At 43.8% G+C, this 20,062-nt stretch overlaps 1 protein-coding gene across 1 annotated transcript in view; it reads right to left on the minus strand.

Annotated features, from left to right (window-relative positions):
* Window positions 1–8,912, minus strand: part of LOC133137710 (hepatocyte nuclear factor 6-like) — a 12,865-nt gene extending 3,953 nt beyond the window's left edge. Inside the window, exon 1 of the mRNA XM_061256042.1 lies at window positions 7,844–8,912. Coding sequence (XP_061112026.1) covers window positions 7,844–8,912 — 1,069 coding nt within the window. The remainder of the gene's footprint in view (window positions 1–7,843) is intronic.
* Between the last annotated feature and the right edge of the window lie 11,150 nt (window positions 8,913–20,062).

Below are 20,062 nucleotides of genomic sequence, written 5' to 3' on the forward strand. Positions count from 1 at the left end.
CCGTCAAAATTCAGCGCGTCCATTTATAAATTAGGTTGACTCGGAGAAGCACAGACAGGTCCTCTAGCTTCATACAGCGCTGGAGAATTTTCTCAACAGGCGAAACAAATTAGTAGACTGGTTTTTATAAACGACGAGTTATTCGACGCGGATAGGAGCAGACAACTCATTTTGGTGATAATTCTGTGTTCAATATAACGTCGTCTATTGCCGTTTGCCCATGCCTGAAATAAAACCTAGGACATAATTTATTGGTAATTATAGCCTATTTTAGAAATTTGAATTGTTAAGAAATCAAGTCCGCTGCAAACTCAAGGATGTTAAATCGGCGCTTGGATAATCTGTACTAATACAATTGGATCAATTAGTGTCTTTCCGTTAAGTGTTCAGCGGGGCTGTGTAGGCTATTCATTAAGGCCTTTAATTAGGTAAAGAGACTAATTGAGCGATGAAGTGAGAGCAAATGAAATGGTGTTTAAGCATTCTGCGTTATCTTTCACGGAAAAGACGAGTAATTACCCGAAAGGTCGCGAAACCTACCTACCACGGCACAAATCCAAGAGTCCAAAAATACCATAAACTATAATAAATCACCAAATTAAATTCATATAGACCTACTGCTTTAGAAAAGAAATAGTAGCATTTTTCACTACTATAATGAGCAAATTAACAAATTGTTTCAACAATTTCTTCTTTTACCATTTTACATCGGAATGATTTATTTACCAGCCACACATCTTTATAGACAGATCTATAAATATATACCATAGCAACGAATAATAATAATAGTAATATGAAAGAATATTTATTTGACCATTCGGTGACAGAAACAATCCCATTTTACCCTTTCCTTTTCTGTACCTCTTTCTCCCCCCTCCCCTCTCTCTCTCTCTCTCTCTCTCTCTCTCTCTCTCTCTCTCTCTCTCCCCCTCTCTCTCATTTCCATTGAACTGAAATGAGCTTCATTGGCATGACGCACATGGATGCATACTGTCGAAGCACAAAGAAATGCAGCAAACATAATGCATGTAAAACGAATGAAATGCGAACAAACATGTCTCTTCCCATGTCTCTGTCTGTTCTCTGTCTTTCTCTGCTCTCTCTCAAGCCGGTCTACAGCCATGAAGTACAAATGTAATTATAGCCAAAGCGTACTTGCATACACATAACGTACATTCTCTCTCTCTCCCTCCCTCCTCTCCTCCCTCTCTTCCTAACTCTCTCTCCTCTCTCACTCTCTCGCTCCCTCTCACCTGCTCTCTCATTTCGATTCAAATGAGCTTTTTTGGCGTGACATCCTATGTTTGGGCAAAGGATGTACAAATACGACATTGAACATCGAATAAGTGTATAAACAGAATGCAAACAAACATGTCTCTCCCCCTCTCTATCTCTCCCCCCTCTCTCCTCTCTCTCTCTCTCTCCCCCTCTCTCCCTCTCTCTCCCCCCTCTCTCCCTCTCTCTCTCTGTCTCTCTCAAATTTAAATTCAAGTTGCTTTAATTATTGGCATGGAGTACAAATGTAATTATTGCGAAAGCGTACGTACATACATACATACATACATCCATATAGCATACATTATCTCTCTCACACACACACACTCTGTAACACGCACACTCTCTCTCCCTCTCCCTCTCTCTCTCTCTCTCTCACACACACACACAATCTGTAACACGCACTCTCTCTCGCTCTCACACACTCTCTCTCTCTCACACACACACACACACACACACACAATCTGTAACACGCACTGTCTCTCGCTCTCACACACTCTCTCTCTCTCACACACACACACACACACACACCACACACAATCTGTAACACGCACTCTCTCTCGCTCTCACACACTCTCTCTCTCTCACACACACACACACAATCTGTAACACGCACTCTCTCTCCGCTCTCACACACTCTCTCTCTCACACACACACACAATCTGTAACACGCACTCTCTCTCGCTCTCACACACTCTCTCTCTCTCTCACACACACACACACACACACACACACACAATAATCTGTAACACACACTCTCTCTCTCTCTCCCTCTCTCTCCTCCTGCGATCATAACAGCGGCCATTCAGTAAGAGCTTGGCGGCGCTGTGATTACCGTGCTGTAAGTCCCGCCGGCTGGCCGGGGTACGAGAGGGACGTTACCCCGCAGAGCGCTCGGCATCGTGGAAATGGAGTTTAATCAAGACGTACGCTTCTGTCTGCTGCTCCTCAAAAACGTGACCGAAAAAAAAAAACGCTCTTTCCCCTACCCCTCCTAAACACAACACACACCCCCCTCCCCCAAGTGTGTATCACCCCCCCCCCACCCCCCACCCCCGCCCCCGCACACCCCACCCCCTGTGTACCAGGCTGAAGCCTGATAGAAATTATTGATTAAATCTGTGCAGCTCCGTCTTGGAGCCCTGCCAATGTGGGTTAACCCTTCGGCTGCCGCAGACCTCCCTACGCTCCCTGAAGATGCTGCTATCGCGGCTTATCCACCGGGGAGTGCCGTTCCTGGAAGTGCTTTCTCCTTTTAATTGCTTAAATTTAACCGCTTTTGAGGAGTAGGTTATTTGGAATGTTTTTTTAAAATTTTATTTAATTTTGGGTTTTTTTCTGGTCAGTGTTCTAGAACGCCATTGTTTCTGCCACCGGTAGTGACTGTGACATCAGCATTAGAATGTAGTAGCAGAACATTCTGTGTATCTGTGATCTCACACGCTGAAGGGTTTAAATACGCCATGTGTTGCAAAACGGGGTCTTGGACAGGACCGCTGCTGTGAAGCCTGGGGGTTATTTTTTGTGCTTTGCTGGTGAAACAGACCTGAGCCCCGAATGTCCTTCACTGCACTGAGGGAAAACAAATTTCGGCTATCACAATCAGAACGCACACGCTGTCCCGGTCTGTGGACAGCCCTCCTATCCACAAATCTGATCCACCGAGAGGGATGATCGAGGATCAGTTTTTGCTTTTCGCTCATAATGGACGAGGCTAGGACAAAGACAGGTGAAGCCTGACCCTAGTTCTCTAACATCCGTCTTTATTGGGTGGAGGAAGTCCGGTCCGGTGAGCATTCCCAAACCTGTTGTGCCCTCCTCAGCACACGCAGGTCCCGCTCCCTTCTCCAGATGCACCTCACTGCGGTCCAGCACCGTACACTTCCTAGAATAATAGGCTTGGACTGCAGAACGGGGCCATTTAATCCTCTGAGGTGTGAGGTCACAAACGTGTGATTAGAATTCTCTGAGCTGGACATTCTAATGCTGATGTCACAATCACTGCTGGCCATTGAAAGCACGCACTGGAGTTCTGGAACACTGTGACAAAACAAAAACATTCCATATAAAAAAACACCTTGCACTTCAGAAGGGTTAACTGCGCTCGCCCAAACCCCCCCCCCCCCCCCCCCCGCGTTGGGTCCCCGTGCAGCCGCGGAGGTCATGTGACCTTCAGCCGATGACGGAGGGCAGGGGGCCGCCATTCTCTCCGTGATCTCTGCCGTGGACGGCGCGAGTCGGAACACGGACCAGCGGACACCCGGCAGGCGTTGCCTGAGGTTGGAGGTAGGTCTGTGTTGGCCACCTGCGGTGGTTGTGGGGAGGGGGAGAGAAGTGTGTGTGCATGTGTGTGTGTGTGTGTGTGTGTTTGTGTGTGTGTGTGTGTGTGTGCACGTGTATGTGTGTCGTGTGTGCATGTGTGTGTGTGCACGTGCGTGTGTGTCTGTGTGTGTGTGAGTGAGTGTGTGTGAGTGAGTGTGTGTGTGAGTGTGTGTGTGTGTGTGTGAGTGTGTGTGTGTGTGTGAGTGTGTGTGTGTGAGTGTGTGCGTGTGTGTGAGTGTGTGTGAGTGTGTGTGTGTGTGTGTGTGAGTGTGTGTGTGTGTGTGTGTGCGTGTGTGTGAGTGTGTGTGTGTGTGTGTTTGTGTGTGTGTGCACGTGTATGTATGTACGTGTGTGTCTGTGTGTGCGTGAGAGTGAGTGTGTGTGTGTGAGTGTGTGTGTGTGTGAGTGTGTGCGTGTGTGTGAGTGTGTGTGAGTGTGTGTGTGTGTGTGTGTGAGTGTGTGTGTGTGTGTGTGTGCGTGTGTGTGAGTGTGTGTGTGTGTGTGTTTGTGTGTGTGTGCACGTGTATGTATGTACGTGTGTGTCTGTGTGTGCGTGAGAGTGAGTGTGTGTGTGTGAGTGTGTGTGTGTGTGTGAGTGTGTGTGTGCGTGAGAGTGAGTGTGTGTGTGTGAGTGTGTGTGTGTGTGTGAGTGTGTGCGTGTGTGTGAGTGTGTGTGAGTGTGTGTGTGTGTGTGTGTGAGTGTGTGTGTGTGTGTGTGTGCGTGTGTGTGAGTGTGTGCGTGTGTGTGAGTGTGTGTGAGTGTGTGTGTGTGTGTGTGTTTGTGCGTGCACGTGTATGTGTGTGTGTGTGTGAGTGTGTGTGTTTGTGCGTGCAGGTGTATGTGTGTGCATGTGTGTGTGTGTGCGTGCGTGCGAGTGAGTGTGTGTGTGTGAGTGAGTGTGTGTGTGTGTGTGTGTGTGCTGTATACTAATCCCCTCCTCCCCTCTATAAGACAGTGAGGTCTGAGTGTTTGCTTTCCCAGGGAAATCAATACCTCCTGGTAATTAAGCAAAGGGGGTCGACAAAACACCCAAAAGCGTTCCCTGCCAAACAGTCAGCATGCACGGCTGTCCCAGACAAGGGCTTCCACACACAGACTGTCCCAGAAAAGGGGTTCCACACACAGACTGTACCAGGTGAGGGGCTTCCACACACAGACTGTCCCAGACAAGGGGTTCCACACACAGACTGTACCAGGTGAGGGGGTTCCACACACAGACTGTCCCAGACAAGGGGTTCCACACACAGACTGTCCCAGACAAGGGGTTCCACACACAGACTGTACCAGGCGAGGGGGTTCCACACACAGGCAGCAGAATCAAGTCACACTGTCCAGTGGCCAATCAAGTTACACCGTCCACTGTCCAATCAAGTCACACCGAGGGAACAGACTCAGCTTTGCACAAATTATTCATGTGTCATTGTTAAAAAGCGTTTGTCAGCCAGGTCAGACGAATGAAGCGGTGTTTAAAAGTGTGTATGACGGTAATGTGGCTCTAGCTGACTGCGGCCGAGACCAGCGAGTGACCAATCAGTGTGCCCCTGTGTGCTGTACAGACAGTGACGTGTTCAGTGTGAACTCAACACTTTACAGAGTACATGTGTGTCCCTATTGGGAGCACACTGTATGCGCTCTGTTAGAGTTGAAGTAACATTGGGCATTTCACTGTGCACAAGGACAACGTGTAAGTGCTGCACGTCAATTCAACACTGTAAGACTTCATGTGAGTCCACACTGGATAAGAGGCATTTTGTCAGTGTAAAATGTAGTCTCTCAGAGTATATTATGCTCTGAGCATGGTGTCCAGGGAAGTACAACTGGCCATCAGATAAGTGGTACGGAAACCTTTAAAGTGCTTGTAAGTATGGGCTTTTGACGATGTCGCATTGATGGCAAACAGTTATGGCCCTGGAAAGTGCTAAAATGGAGGCACATTACTGTACTGTCGGCGGTGCAACACATTGTTTTAGGTATTTGTAACACAGAGACATGGAACATATCTATTTCTGTGTGTACGCTGTGGTGGACTGTATACACAGCCCAACTGGAGAGGCGATTTTTCTCCTGACAGTGACCGTGGGCAGAACAAGTCTCACTGCAGTTTACTTTGAAGAGTAGGTTCATTTGAATGTTTGTATTTATTTATTTTTTCAAAATTCTAGAATTCTAAGTCAGTGTTCCAGAACCCCATTGCTTTCCATTACCAGCAGTGATTGTGACATCAGCGTTAGAATGTTAAGCTGCAAACATTACTCTTACACCTTAAAGGGTTTCATATTGTTCTGAGGAAGAGATCTCAGCGTAAAAAAAGACCCAAAATTACACCTGTTCTGAATACATGTTTAGTTAAGATAATGGTTTTGCTCTATGTAACAGCAATGAAAAGAGAGGTGGTGTATAGTGGATTCAACTGAGAATCTGCTCCAAAACACAACAGGCTACATAACATTGAATTAAAGGTGTACTATGCACAATTTGTACCTTAGAAATATTTTAAATACTCATACCCAGTCATATCTGTGATAAAACTCAAAATATAAATATTTAAATATGTTTCAGTTCCATCCAATAATATTCACATGGTTATGTTCCATTTTAGTTGCAACAGAAGGAGAACTGACTGGTGGAAAATTTGATAACTTTGTAACACATTCAGTCGCACCTTAAAAAATTACACAGAGACTTAATTTACATTACATTACATTTATACAGTAAAAGACTATTTAACCCATTGAAGAGTAGGTTTTTTGCAATAGTTTTTTTTATCTCGTAAGTCAATTCGTAAGTCAATTCTAAGTGTTCCAGAACTGCTTTCAGTTACCAGGAGTTACCTTTGTTACATCACCATCAGAATGTACAGTTAAGAACATTCTAATCACACATCTGTGACCTCACACCTGAAAGGGTTAAAAGACTCTTGGGCCAAGTGCTAGTCCCGGGTTCCTTTCCTGCCACGGTCCCTTCTGTACCCCTCTCTATCTGTTACCCTCTGCTTTCTCCCCGTCTGAATACTGAGAAAAATATTAAAGTAAAATGGACCTGTCTGCTGTCCTGTCCAAGGTTATTTTAAAATGTGCTTGTTCATCAAGAAGCCACACGGTTACCAGGTGTAGTCAGTGAGAGGTGAGTGTTGCCACTATCTCTCTGGTCTGTTCAGTGTGAAATAGTCACTGCCCCCCCTGTAGTACTGTGTGGCCTGTAGGGTCTAAAATAGTATTTGGCTCTCCTGTAGTACTGTGTGGCCTACAGGGTGTAAAATAGTCACTGCCCCTCCTGTAGTACTGTGTGGCCTGTAGGGTGTAAAATAGTATTTGGCTCTCCTGTAGTACTGTGTGGCCTACAGGGTGTAAAATAGTCACTGGCTCTCCTGTAGTACTGTGTGGCCTGTATGGCTTGCATGATGAGCTCAGATTCATTTAGCTGCCAAACATGTCGTAGATTGCGCGATCACTTGTATGATCATAATTACTGTACTGTAAGTCTCATGACCAAAAATGTCAGTATGGCCGTTGAAATACAATATTATTGTCCATCAATTTTAATAGATGTTCTGTACAAACAGAAATAATCAATTGATGGCAACATGCCAACGTGAGTATTATTGTTTTTGTAAGTTGCCTACAATTTCCTGTAATATTCAAATTGTTATCATATTATATATGTAATTACTCTAAAACATAGCCGATTTGTATTTGGGAAATTGAACTTTACAGCTTCAAAGCGTGAAACACATTACCTATGACGTACTGGCACCAATTCAGTGCTATATACAGTAAATGCAAAAATCTGAAGGATAGCATAGCCTCTTTTCTGTTTTCATGAATGAAACGCAATTCACATCCAAAACAAATATCTCAAAAAACAGTCCAGAAATTGGCAACATTTATGCACATTTGAAGAATGCTGATTTCAGACGGCATGTCATTTTGTGTTCCTAAAATGATATACTAGTCAGGTAAAAAAAACAAAAAACTTCACGTCTTTTTAAACGTCACGACGTGGTTGAAATATGTGCGTGTCCGAAATTAGAATTAACATAACGGTAATTTAATCACGCAAAACAGGTGGGCTAGCCTCTGCACGGAAAGAAAAAAAAGTGCAAAACACGTTTATGTAGTCAGCCACGTGAACAGTTCACAACATAAATAAATAAACAAAATAAAAAAAACACAGACCCTGCATTAATATTTAATTGAACATCGACGGTGGTGGTCACGGGACTGAGAAGTTTTAACCCGGGCTTACCTTCTAGCCGCAGGGACGACATCCGCTGGAACTCCGGCTCCTGGAGCCACCTGGACATCCTCTTGAAGGTCTCGCGGCCGGACTTGAGCTTCCCCCACGGCTTGGGGTTCCGCAGCAGGTCGGAGAGGGTGCCCTGGGACCGGCACAGGATTCGCTCGGCGAATATGGCCTGGGGGATACTGTACCTCTTCAGCTCCGTTATGATCCGCTGCGCCACCTCCTTGGTGTTGATCTCCTCCCCGCCGCCGCCCTGTGCTCCGGGAGACAGGGCGTCGCTCGCCGGAGCCGGAGCCGCGGAGGGCCGCTGCGGTCCCGGGTGGTGATGATGGGGATGTTGGTGGTGCTGAAACGGGTGGTGGCCGTACACGTGCCCGTGGTGGCCGTGCTCGCTCTGGTGTCCCTCCATCTTGCCTAGCTGGTGACCCAGTCCCGAATCGCCGACCCCGGGCGGCGGTGGGTGAGGATGGTGAGGGGACATCTCCCGAGCGAAGTCCGGCGTCCTGCCGAACAGATTGCCGCCTCCCCCGGCGCCGATGTGGACCTCGTACCCGGCGGAGAGCATTTGTCCGCCGTTGCCGGCGGCACCGTTGCCCAGGCCGCTGTAACCGTGCATGACCGCGCCGAGGCCTGACCCCGCCGCCGGAGGAGGAGACAGGCCCTGGGGCATCCCCAAGTCTTTGGCGTAAGGGTTGTAGAAGTTGCCCGCCAGGCTGCGGTCCTCCCGCATCAGCGTGAAGCTGCCGATGACGTTGCTGACGGGCAGACAGGGATGGTGGTGGTGATGGTGGTGGTGAAATTTCTCCTCCAGCGGCTGAAGCGGAGTCAGGGTTGTGTACGTGCTCCCGCTGCCGGTCGGGGAGTCCCCACCGTAGCCCAGCGCCGAGAGGGAGTGCTCCAGCCCCGGCGGCCGATGCTCGGGGCCCTCCAGGGCCATGGAGGACTCTGCCATGGGCGGCCTGGGGAAAACGGCGGAGAGGTCCCGGGAATGCAGCATCGTCCGTCCGTCCTGAGCGTGGTGCATGAGGTTGGGGTGGCCGTGGACCGACATCTCCCCCAAATGTATATCCATGTTTACAAGTATTATTATTATTACTATTATTATTATGATTATTATAATTATTTGACCCAAATCGATTTCTCACTCAGGGTTTCTTTCGTCTACTTGTCCGTTAAAGACGCTCTTGTCTGCCCCTTCGCTCTCCTCCTCTACTAAAATATGGATTTATTGATTATTCATTAGATGGGTTTTCAGCCCCGTGAACTGATAAATTAATGATTGACTGGGGTGCGAGTGTACTCCGGTCAGTCCATCACGCCGCTTTCTTTAGCTGTAATCAGAATCAAAGGCTCGGCGCGAAGAGGAGAGTCAATATCCGGAGTATTTAGATATTCATTTGGCGACGGTTGGTCCCTCGTAGCGCGTGCTCCTCATTTCTTTCCTGGCGGTGACGCAGCCTCCTGCTTTTGGCAGCCTGTGCGGGCAATAAAAGTTTACTTTGCTTGTATGCAAATTACAGTGTAGCCTATTCACAAACCGTCCCCCTCGACGGAGCTATTGGACGCGGAATATTACACATGCAACATTTTATTGCCCGGGACTGCGAGATACACTGCCCCTTTGTCTGTAGTTCTATCGCGCATTTACCTTTAAAAAAAATAAAAAATAAAAATGAAGGCATCGATTGATGTGCCACGGGGGGAAAAATGCAGTGCTAATCACAACTGAAGCGCCCGCTTTGTATCTTACTAATAGCTTTTAAACGGTGGATTTATAAACGGATGAGAAAGTTTCCCTCTCTCGGGTTTGGGAATATTCAGCGAGCATGGTCAGTTCGGCCGTGAGCTTCGGGACATCAGCCCCGTTTTGGATATCTTACCTCGCAACACATCAGCGACGAACGGCGCGGATGCTGTTCAAAGTCCACGGCAGCGCGCGCGTTGCTGAATGTGGACGAACCGAACGCCAAAACAACAAATCCCGGGCAGTCAGAAATGGCAGACAGTTTCCTATTTATCTCCGTTTTCGGTCGGAGAAGGGACGGGGAGCCGTAGGTATCCTCGGTATCTTCCCCGGGTCGCTGTGTGATACGAGTTCGCCCCTCTCCTCTCTTACCCCTACGGCCAGCTCGTCCGCCGAGCGCCACACGATTGGCCAGTCCCCCCGTTTGAAGAGCAGGCGATATGAGCTGGAACGAGAGGCCAAGCGGTCGACTGCGAACCTAGCGCTCCTCTCTCCGACCCCTCGGTTATTCTTTGCCCTTTTTTTGCGTAAACCGATCGTCTCGCTTTCCTCAGCTCTTTTCTCTCTTTCTATGCCTCCGTCCTTCGCGTGATTTTTTTTTTTTAAAACCTCCGTTTCTCTCAGACTGTCACCTCATCGATTTCCGCTCCAACTCTCCCTCTCTCTCTCTCTCCCTCTCTGTCTGTTTCTCTCCTCTCCCCCCCCCCTCCCTCCTTCCCTCCCTCCCTCCCTTTCGCTCACTTGCACCCCCAGTTAGGCGCGTCACTGGGTTAAAAAATCTGACAGATGTGGAATTACATTCCAACTCAGATTAACCCTTTCGTGCCGGCTGACGACGCTCAGGTTGGGGGCTGGGCGCGTGGCAGAAGCGAAGACAGGCAGGCGGCCAGTCGTCTCCCCTCTCATCACCCTGTCGCCTCCTGAATCCGCGATCACACGAAGGCATAGCCTACCTGTAATACGCGCCGCGGCGTCAAATCGCACGAACACGCGAGTAAGTGCCAACGTAGCCCTGGGACTCATTAACCATTTCTGGCGCAAACACGACGACAAACCAAAGTGTGGTCTGATATTATGCAACCAAACACAGAAAACAGGTTCGTCCTCATCTCATTCATCCCTTTAACCATCGTTATCACTTTCAGGAGACTGCTATAATTGTTTCAGTTACTGCAATCATTGGGCCCTACACTGGGAGAAGTGTCCCTGGACGTGGTTCTAAAAGTTAGAAGTGTATTTACTGCGCCAAAACCAACTCGCAGAGAAGGAATAGGTTTCATTGGGGTGACTAATTGGTCCGGCTGAGTGACTGACAGCTGTTTGAATGTACGGCTACTGTATGGGCCGGGGTATTATGACGTCGGCGCAGTTCCACCTTTGTCTTAGTTAGCGGCCAGATGTCTTCTGAGGGAACAAAGGGACGCCTAAGTGTGCCCACGCACCTGCAAAGGCTGTCGATTTCTGCTCCCCGTTTAGGAAAAAAAAAAAAAAAAAAAACACAGCACGTGCACAACAATGGGCCTAAATCTTCGCCTTTTATCGTTCGATGGAGATAGCCTAATCACTGGTTAAATGTAATACTATCTAAAGTGTGCGACGTGACGCCCCGCCTCCTCCCTGTAGTACAGTTGCAACGGAATGCTAAATTGTGGAAATTATATCATCGATTTGTTTGGAATTAGGCATTAAACACGATAGGCGTAGGCTTATGTGCAGGTGATACATTTGTTGAAATTTGATTGGAAGGCTATCAGCTAATATGAAATTGTTATGAGTGTGCTTGCATATTATCTACTGTTTTGCAAAATGCAAAATGAAATGCTTACTATTTTCTTCTCCACAGTACGTAGTGAAAATGCCCGGTGTTAATTCGACTCTTAGCATAATACACGTGAGTCCAATAAGGACCATATAACCAACACTCTGTGTTGAGAGAATGAACACTGAACATTTTAACATTTTAACCTCACAGTTAACACCGGATACTTTTCGTCCGGCTGAGGGAATGTGTGTTAAGTCGGTCTGGGGGAAAGGAGAGGGGGGGGGGGGGGTGTTGATACGTGGCATACTAATCATATCTAACTGTCAGTTTAATTTTAAGAGATGAGCAATTCGGCCGTTTGAAAAATTCCGAGTGTAGCCTCGCGCGGTGTGGGACTGCCGCCCTTTCTCTAGCAGATGCTGCCGTATCGATCCGTGGCAGCGGAAAGAGGGAGATGTATGGATAGGCGGTATAGCTGGAGGTAAAAATGGTCAGTCGGTCTTTTTTTTTTTTTTTTTTTTCCTTCCACGGCGAATATAAAAGAGGTCGGGGTGAAAGTTCACCTTCTGCTGCGGTAAAAACCCCGAACAGACAGACTGACACCCGATCCATACTGCGGTGCGCGAGGACACGGCTCGGCTTTGAAAAGGCGAAGACCATACCACAGCGCGTGGAGTCGGCTGCACTGTCCGTATCACAATAAGTAATTAAATAATGTATTTTTTGTTATGTAAAAAAAAAATTAAATATTTTGCCCGCTTATCAAGAAACATTTTGAATAAAATATGGCAGCATATGTTTGTCCTGTTTTTATCTTCATCTCGCTGTTTCGGGCGATGTGCCCTCTGCAAGTGAGGCTAGGTGAATTTTATTCACCCACTTTATTCATTGCTGTGAATCTTGGGAATAGTCCAGTTTATTTACTCGAAGCTCTCTGTAACGTTACTGGACCTCCAAGACTACAATTTTATTTCAATCACTGTTTAAATTGCAGCTAGTCTTCACTACCTGTTCTTCAAATCCGTCTTGTCTGAATGAAGTGAACAGCGTTTTGCCATGGCTGACGAAAATTTAAAATATTACTTACAACAAAGTCATATAGTGGTAGGCTATTGGTAGTAAAACGGCAAAAACTTCAAATTCAAAATACACGCATTTCGTTTACAGTAACACTATTAATGCGCTTAATCACACCTATTAACTGCAAAGCAGTAGGCCTATTTTAATAAAATACAGAAAAATGTATTGATTTACTACAGCCGATTGCCAAACAAGCACACAACACTCTGATAGCCAAGTAGCCTATGTCTTTTTCCTCTCAAATTTGAATTTCATACAAAACAAAAACAGGATTTCAGCAGTAAGTTAACAAGAACAGCCCCACCCCCCTTCGCCCACCCCGGAGGCACTCGAGTGGATTCTTCGGATTTGGAGCAAGCTTTCGTAGGCTACTCACCCAGCTATCGTGTCCCTTGTCCGGCGCTGGTTGAAATACAGCTGTCGCTTTTAACCTCTGCACGGGAGCAAAGGGCAGCTGGCCGCGAGCGGGACTCAGTGCGCGCGCAGATGGACGCGCCAAAGGTCACTGGACACTCGCCGAGGTTGGACACTAGAATGAGAATGGCAAAAACGAAACATAACAACGGGCTAATAATAATAGGCTACTAATAATAATGCACATTATTACATAAAATTCATTGTTACAGAATATACACTCATATATCGCATTTATTTTTTAGACGTATTTAGTGGTCTGCTGCTGTAGCCTATCCACTTAGAGGTTTTTGACGCGTTGTGTGTCCAGAGATACTCTTCTGCATGCTTCACTGTTGTAATACATAGTTATTTGCGTTAATGTCACCTTCTTGTCAGCTTCGACCAGTCTGGCCCTTCTCCTCTGACCTCTTTAACAATGCCTTTTTTTGCCCGCAGAACTGCTGCCAACTGGATTTATTATTATTATTTTTTTACACCATTCTCTCTAAACTCTGGAGACTGTTGTCTCCCAGGAGAAAATACCAGGATATCAGTAGTTTCTGAGATACTCAAACTACCCTGTTTAGCACCAACAATGATTCCATGGTAAAAGTCACTTTGATCAAATTTCTTCCCCATTCTAACATTTGGTCTGAACAACAGCTGTACGTACGTCTGCATGTTTTTATGGATTTAATTACTGCTGATTAAATATTGCTGGTGTATAGGTCTACCTAACTGAGGGTATATGTGGTATTATATCCTGTATTTATTAGTATTTTCGTCTTATAAAAAAGCACACTCTACAGCCCCTTCCACTGACTGTTTAAGATTAATAGGCTATTAATTATATTAATACTACCACTAATACTTCCACTACTACTACTACTACTACTAATAATAATAATAATACATAATTATTATCATCATTATTATTATTATAAGCGTCGATATTTGTATCATAATAATAATAATAATAATAATAATAATAATAATAATAATAATAATAATAATAATAATATGAAGAAGAAGAGGAAGAAGAAGAAGAAGAAGAAGAAGAAGAAGAAGAAGAAGAGGAACTCATGTATCTGTATCTATCGAATGATCAACGCAAGCGGCTGAGTATCACATGTACACAGTGACATTTTGCTGACCTTAAAATGCCGGACGAGAGTACGCACAGGGACGGCAGCCTAATGATTTCAGCACCCGACCGGCTGAACAGTTCCCGGTCCCTCCCTGAACTTATCCAACTTATCCATTTTATTTATTTATTTATTCCACCTGCCTTATTTTATTTGACTGGCTGCTGAGATTTTACATGGCTAAATTAATACATAACTGATATTTATATATTTAGCTGTTAAAACAAGAAGCATGTTTTAGGTTGGAACCTGATTTTATTTGATAAAAATCAATCACAATGAATTATTTTGAAATAGTGTATTGGACGCAGAAACGCTATGTTTTCAAGACCAGGCTTTATACGGTTTAGACACTTTCTAGCTTTTGGGCAAACTAACCCATAGGTGTAGCTACTTTAGCGGTAGGAAAAAGGCGGGCATTGCTGGACTGAATGGTCTGTTCTCGTCATTATGTGAAGTTATGTTCTTTTTTTTTCTTGACAATATAACCGTCTCACATACGGTTATTAAACTGCAGTGAATACTGTATCATGTGTTGGTTTTAACTTTCCACGTCTCCTCTACGTTAAGATGGCCATCCTCTCTCCGCGGCCCTCGTGCTCCCTCGTGGTGATATCAGATGTCATAAGTAGGCCTTGAATACGTGATGCATTGTCACATACAGGCGTGTAGGTGTGTGGCCGCATTTCCAGTGTACAGCTTCTAGGTTTCAAACATCAAACAGAATAGACCCAAGGTAGTATTCCTCGTGAATAAGTGGGGGAACTTTTCACATTTAATCAACGGAAGCCAAAGACTAGATTAGAGTTTAAAGAATTTGCTGGAAAAAAAAATGGAAAGACACTACATGAATTCAGACCGTATTAGGGAAAAATAAGAAATAGCTGGAACCTTGCCGTACCGAAACAGAACCGTGTCAAAAAGACATCGTTATTATTATAACTACTTTTGTCTGACACGTCTTGTTTTCCCGGAATGATACGGACTGACCCACCCTGGCCACGACATTTCGGCGACACTTCGACCGCACAATGTCGAACAAGAGTTCTGAAACCCGAGACGTGTCCTCTCGGCTTAAATTATTAACCCCCCCCCCCCCTTTAATGACCGGCCGCCTCCTGTCCCAGAGGACGCTTCAGTGGCCCCGTGTTGTCCGAATGCCTCTTTTGGGGCTGGGATGGGGGCGGGCTGTGTCTTAAATGGTCACTTCCTTCTCAAAAAATGCGCAATCTGTCGCTGCCTTTAGATGCCTGTATGTTAAAATTCCACATGTTACGGGCTGACCCATAACCCTGAGCTATCCTCGCTGAAACCACAGAACTGACTAACAACAAGCTATGTTTACAATTAAAATTATCTGCTACAATCAGCTAGTAAATAAATATATAAATATTGTATTATTTATATATTAAATGGTCTATGTATGTATATATATTAATCGCGAGCAGTGTACAATTATGAACACGAAAACCCTAAGTTAAGTTCTTCCAAATAGGCTACTTTGCACTGGTAGTCAACAAAGTATATGGTGTTACAGAAAACGGCACACAGAATGCAAGGCATTGCATGGTAATGTTAGCAGATCACAGATCAAATACAGCCAAATTAATGGAGCCAAAAAAAAAAGTGAATATGTGGTACTTTGAACATGAAACTGTGATGGCCTAAATAAATAACTGTATGGAGGCATGTTAATCAACATTATTGCTGAAAGGGGAAAAAGAATAATAATGCAGACACATTCTCACAAATCACAATAAAACTCTGCGTATAAGGACTTCTTTCTGATTCTGAGATTGTGTGGCTTCCCAAAGCGGGCGCGTTTGTAGCCTGCAGTCAATGACAACCGAGAGAGGGAGAGAGAAAAAAAACTAATCCATTCCTTTCATTTGTTTTCCCTGTTTTGCCGCATCGACTTCCGATTTCATTTGCAATTCATGGTGTATTTTCGTTAAAAAAAAAATGTATCTCAAACAGTATCCCAGCACCTGATGTCTAATCCATCAAAATGTTTATTTAAAACACGGTATAATAAGCGAAGTCGGACAAGTTTTCAATAATCATGAATATTCGGACAGTCTACAATTCGATTCGATCAGTCTGTCTTTTAATTCGGACCGTAGGCTAGTATTACACTACAAAGTGACCTCAGCTTCTACAACATGACAAAATATGGTGGCGCGTGCCATTTCCAACAGTGCTTCCTTCCCTATGTGTTTCAATGGGGATCAGTAAGAAAGTTTTTTTGGGGGGGAAGCTAAATTAATTCAAACTTAATACAGGATACGGGCAGGGTACACGCTGCGGTCCCGGAGAGAACAGGATTCGAGCCAGCCCTAGGACCCCGGAAATTGACCTGACTTTTCACACTTGGAAAAAGTTCGTTGACAGCACATTACGATCATCCTGACAGGGGGACAACGTGAGCACATTACGGCATCGCGTGAATGTTTACACACAGAATAAGAAACAAATTAATTGAAGCAGGCCCACCGTACATTAGGTATCAAAATCCCAAATGGCTTTGACGCTAATAGTCACACGTTGCTAATGTTTTTTGATAAAATATTTATTAACCTCTACTGACACAGAACCCTCAATGTGTGAAAGTACATTTTATTTGTATTTAATTATTCTGAAATTGCAACCATCATGCGGATAGCAAAGCTACTTGCGTAATATGCAAAACTGTCTTAGTATCGAACTTGTGGCAGGTATGGGAAACATCAGTGAAACATGTAATAAACATTAAAAGAAGACTTATTTAAGAAACATATAACATTTTAAAATGTTTTTAAAAACCTATTATTTCTATTCTGAAAAAAATATTAACTACAAATCAAATGTTTTGTATCATTTCTACTGTAATTTCATTATAGAAATTAAACACACACTATAGCTATATATATTTGTTATTAGTGTATGTATGTGGGTGTGTGTGTGTGTGTGTGTGTGTGTGTGTGCAATTCATTTGTTCACTAAATATACTTTGTCCAGTCGTGCTGTATCACATTCTAACGCATTAATAATAAAAATATGAATCCTTTACAAATATTGTAGCGTCGAATAGCCAATCCGCCCCGAATATTTGATAAATAATAAATATAAAATCTATTCTTAGACAAATACGTTATAGATTGCCAAATTGAATTAAGCCAATGCATGCTAACTGTGAATCGCAGAACGTGAATTCGACCAATTACCCTGCTAATAAAAAAAATACACAATAAAGAACTGTTCACGCATGCATTATCTGTGGGATGTAATACTGGTGCAACAAAAGAAATCTGGCCCCTATACGAATCAATATAATCGATACTTCCCATAGGCGACTCGTATAGGGACCACGCAGTAAAGGACAAACGCATATTGTGTCACTGAATCACACAAACACACACACACACACACACACACACACACACACACACACACTCGCATTAGAATAATTCATACAGTTCTAGGGTGTTTTAGGTATCGTTCGTAAACTTTGGTGAGGTCTCTTTTCTCAGTAAAAAGTATAAGAAGACCGAAAACCGCAATGGCCTTGGTGTCCAGATAATTCTACACAAAAATAAGTTAATGCTGAAAATATACTGTGCTTGTATGAAGGCATTTCTATTTAAGATCTATATTCATGATTCGAGATTTATTCCAGATCTTCCTATAAGCGTTGCCTATTTGAATGTAATTAGCCACCATTAATGCCTATTTTAAAGCGTTATGAAATGAAGGAAATTTAGTATCGAAATAAACAGGAAACACGTTTTATATGTAATTTACATTGCAAAAAATTGTAAGCAACAAAAAAGAACTTATTTCACCTCGAGGCATTTTACTTAATTCTACGACTGTTCTAGTTAAATATGTTCAATTAGTTAATCTTTCAATCATTTTATAACAATAATGGGCCTATTCAAAATAGTTTCTACATTAATAAAACATGCGTTTCATGCTGTACTGCTGTCAGAAATAACATTTAAATGAATAAAGTTTAACTTATAGGCCTATATTATTTTAAATAGGCTTAGTCAGTGGCTAAACGGGTGGGCAAACACCGGAAATGCCATGTATATTCTTCTAGTTTCATGTAAGAATTAACAAAGTTAAAGTTAAGTAACCAAGATACGGTAGGCCTATATTGTATAATTGTAACATGCATCAGGGAAATGGTTGATAACGTATGTGGAAATACTATACCGGTTTATACCTACTGTATATTTTTAGTGTTCAGAGTTTTGCAATAGGGGCATGATTTAACCCAAGTTATATTCCTGTAACGTAGCATACCCTGAGAGAGAGAGAGTTGTTTCAGATATCACTCGAGTTGTTTCCACAGCCGCCCAAGGTCTGCCACCCCTTTCCACTGACCATTTCGGCCGCTTTTAGTGTTTTTGGTGGTGAAATATTTGTGTTTTTCACAAATTCCTCATCCGCCTTTGCACACAATCACCAGCGAGTCGTGCCCGGCAGTTATGACAGCGCACAATTCATCATAACAATAATATTAATAATATTAATAATATTAATAATATTAATAATATTAACATTAATAATATTAATATTAATAATAATAGTAATAATACATCATATAATAAACAAACTTTCAGATTGTTTGTTTTATTATTTCAAAAAATGTTCACATTGGTTTCTAATCCCCATGTTGTTGTTGTTGTTATTATTATTATTATTATTATTATTATTATTATTATTATTATTATTGTTGTTGTTGTTGTTGTTGTTCCTGTTCATGGTAGTAGTGGTAGTTGTAGCAACAGAGCATTAACTTTGTTACCAACAGACTGCATCTAGCCAAATGCGTGTGTGTGTGTGTGTGCGTTTGTATGTGTGTGTGCGTGCGCGTGTGTGTGCATGTGTGTGTGTGCGTGTGCGTGTGCGTGTGCGTGTGTGTGTGTAGCTATGTGTTCGTGTTTGGGGGGTAAAGGACCGGGTGAGTCATTTTTCTTTACTTGCTAAGCTATCAGCGAAATGTAGAATCTTGGAATATGTGCACTGACGCAAACTTGCATTTTTATGTTTAGGTCTCAATGGTCTCATTTCATCAATATGTGGTTAATATCCTATCGACTATGTAACGTTATATTAAACGCTGAGCTCATATCGAGTAATGCAGCATCATTAATAACGGTAAAATGTAGAATATGCTAAATATATGTCTCTGAGTGACTGTTATAGCCTACTTTAAAGATATGACAAAACTTAAAAAACGCCCCCTCCCCCCCCCCCTCCCGACTCTCCGTCATCAGCCACATTAGCACCGCCTAGATTCAGCCATGCATGTCATAGGAAGCCTGATCAATCCCTATTTATATTAAAAAGAACAGTTATCAGCAATGTGCTCACGCTTTCTCTTTGCCAACCCAACACATTTTCTCCATCCACCGACTTTCTTAAATATCCTCGCATTAGAAAATGTGTTGGCTGAGAGAGAAAGCACGGTCCTATTGATGAAATTAATGAAGAATGCATTTGCACAACAAAATATAAATTATATATATATTAAAGTATTGCAGTTGAAGCGAATGTATCAGGTAGAGTGAAAATAGGCTACCTCCACGGCGCTCTTCCTTTCAGAATTAATATTAATGTTACAGTTTTTCCTGAAATCTAGGCTTATGGTTTAACGACATGTCCCAGAACCCACCGTCAACGCTTACCTATGACTTTTACGCCTTAAGCCGGGCGACTTAAAAATGTGTTCACTTAAGTCTATCATTCGGTCAACACGTCAGCGTGGTCACGAGGCCTTAACCGCCTGTGTCCGGAACCTGCTCTTGCGTTCTTGCATGACAAATCACTTTCTAATTATTCTGTGACAAGTTGCTGTACAATTTCGTAGCCTACGTATATACATAATATGTCACGGAAGAAAAGGATTCAATGAAAAATGGGAGATGGGGGCGGTTTTGGTGTCTCCGTGCAATCTCCACCCGTTTACCTGCGATAAGCGACGTTTGGCCTGCTTTTAGGCCAATCGTCATCATTTAACCTGCTCGTTCGGCAGATGCGGTTTCAATGGGGTCGGCGAAGGGAGGTAACCGTGGAATTGAATAAAAATGCGCTTCTTCCACTCCATT

The sequence above is a fragment of the Conger conger genome, chromosome 9, assembly GCF_963514075.1.
Source record: "Conger conger chromosome 9, fConCon1.1, whole genome shotgun sequence".
NCBI classification, from domain to species: domain Eukaryota; kingdom Metazoa; phylum Chordata; class Actinopteri; order Anguilliformes; family Congridae; genus Conger; species Conger conger.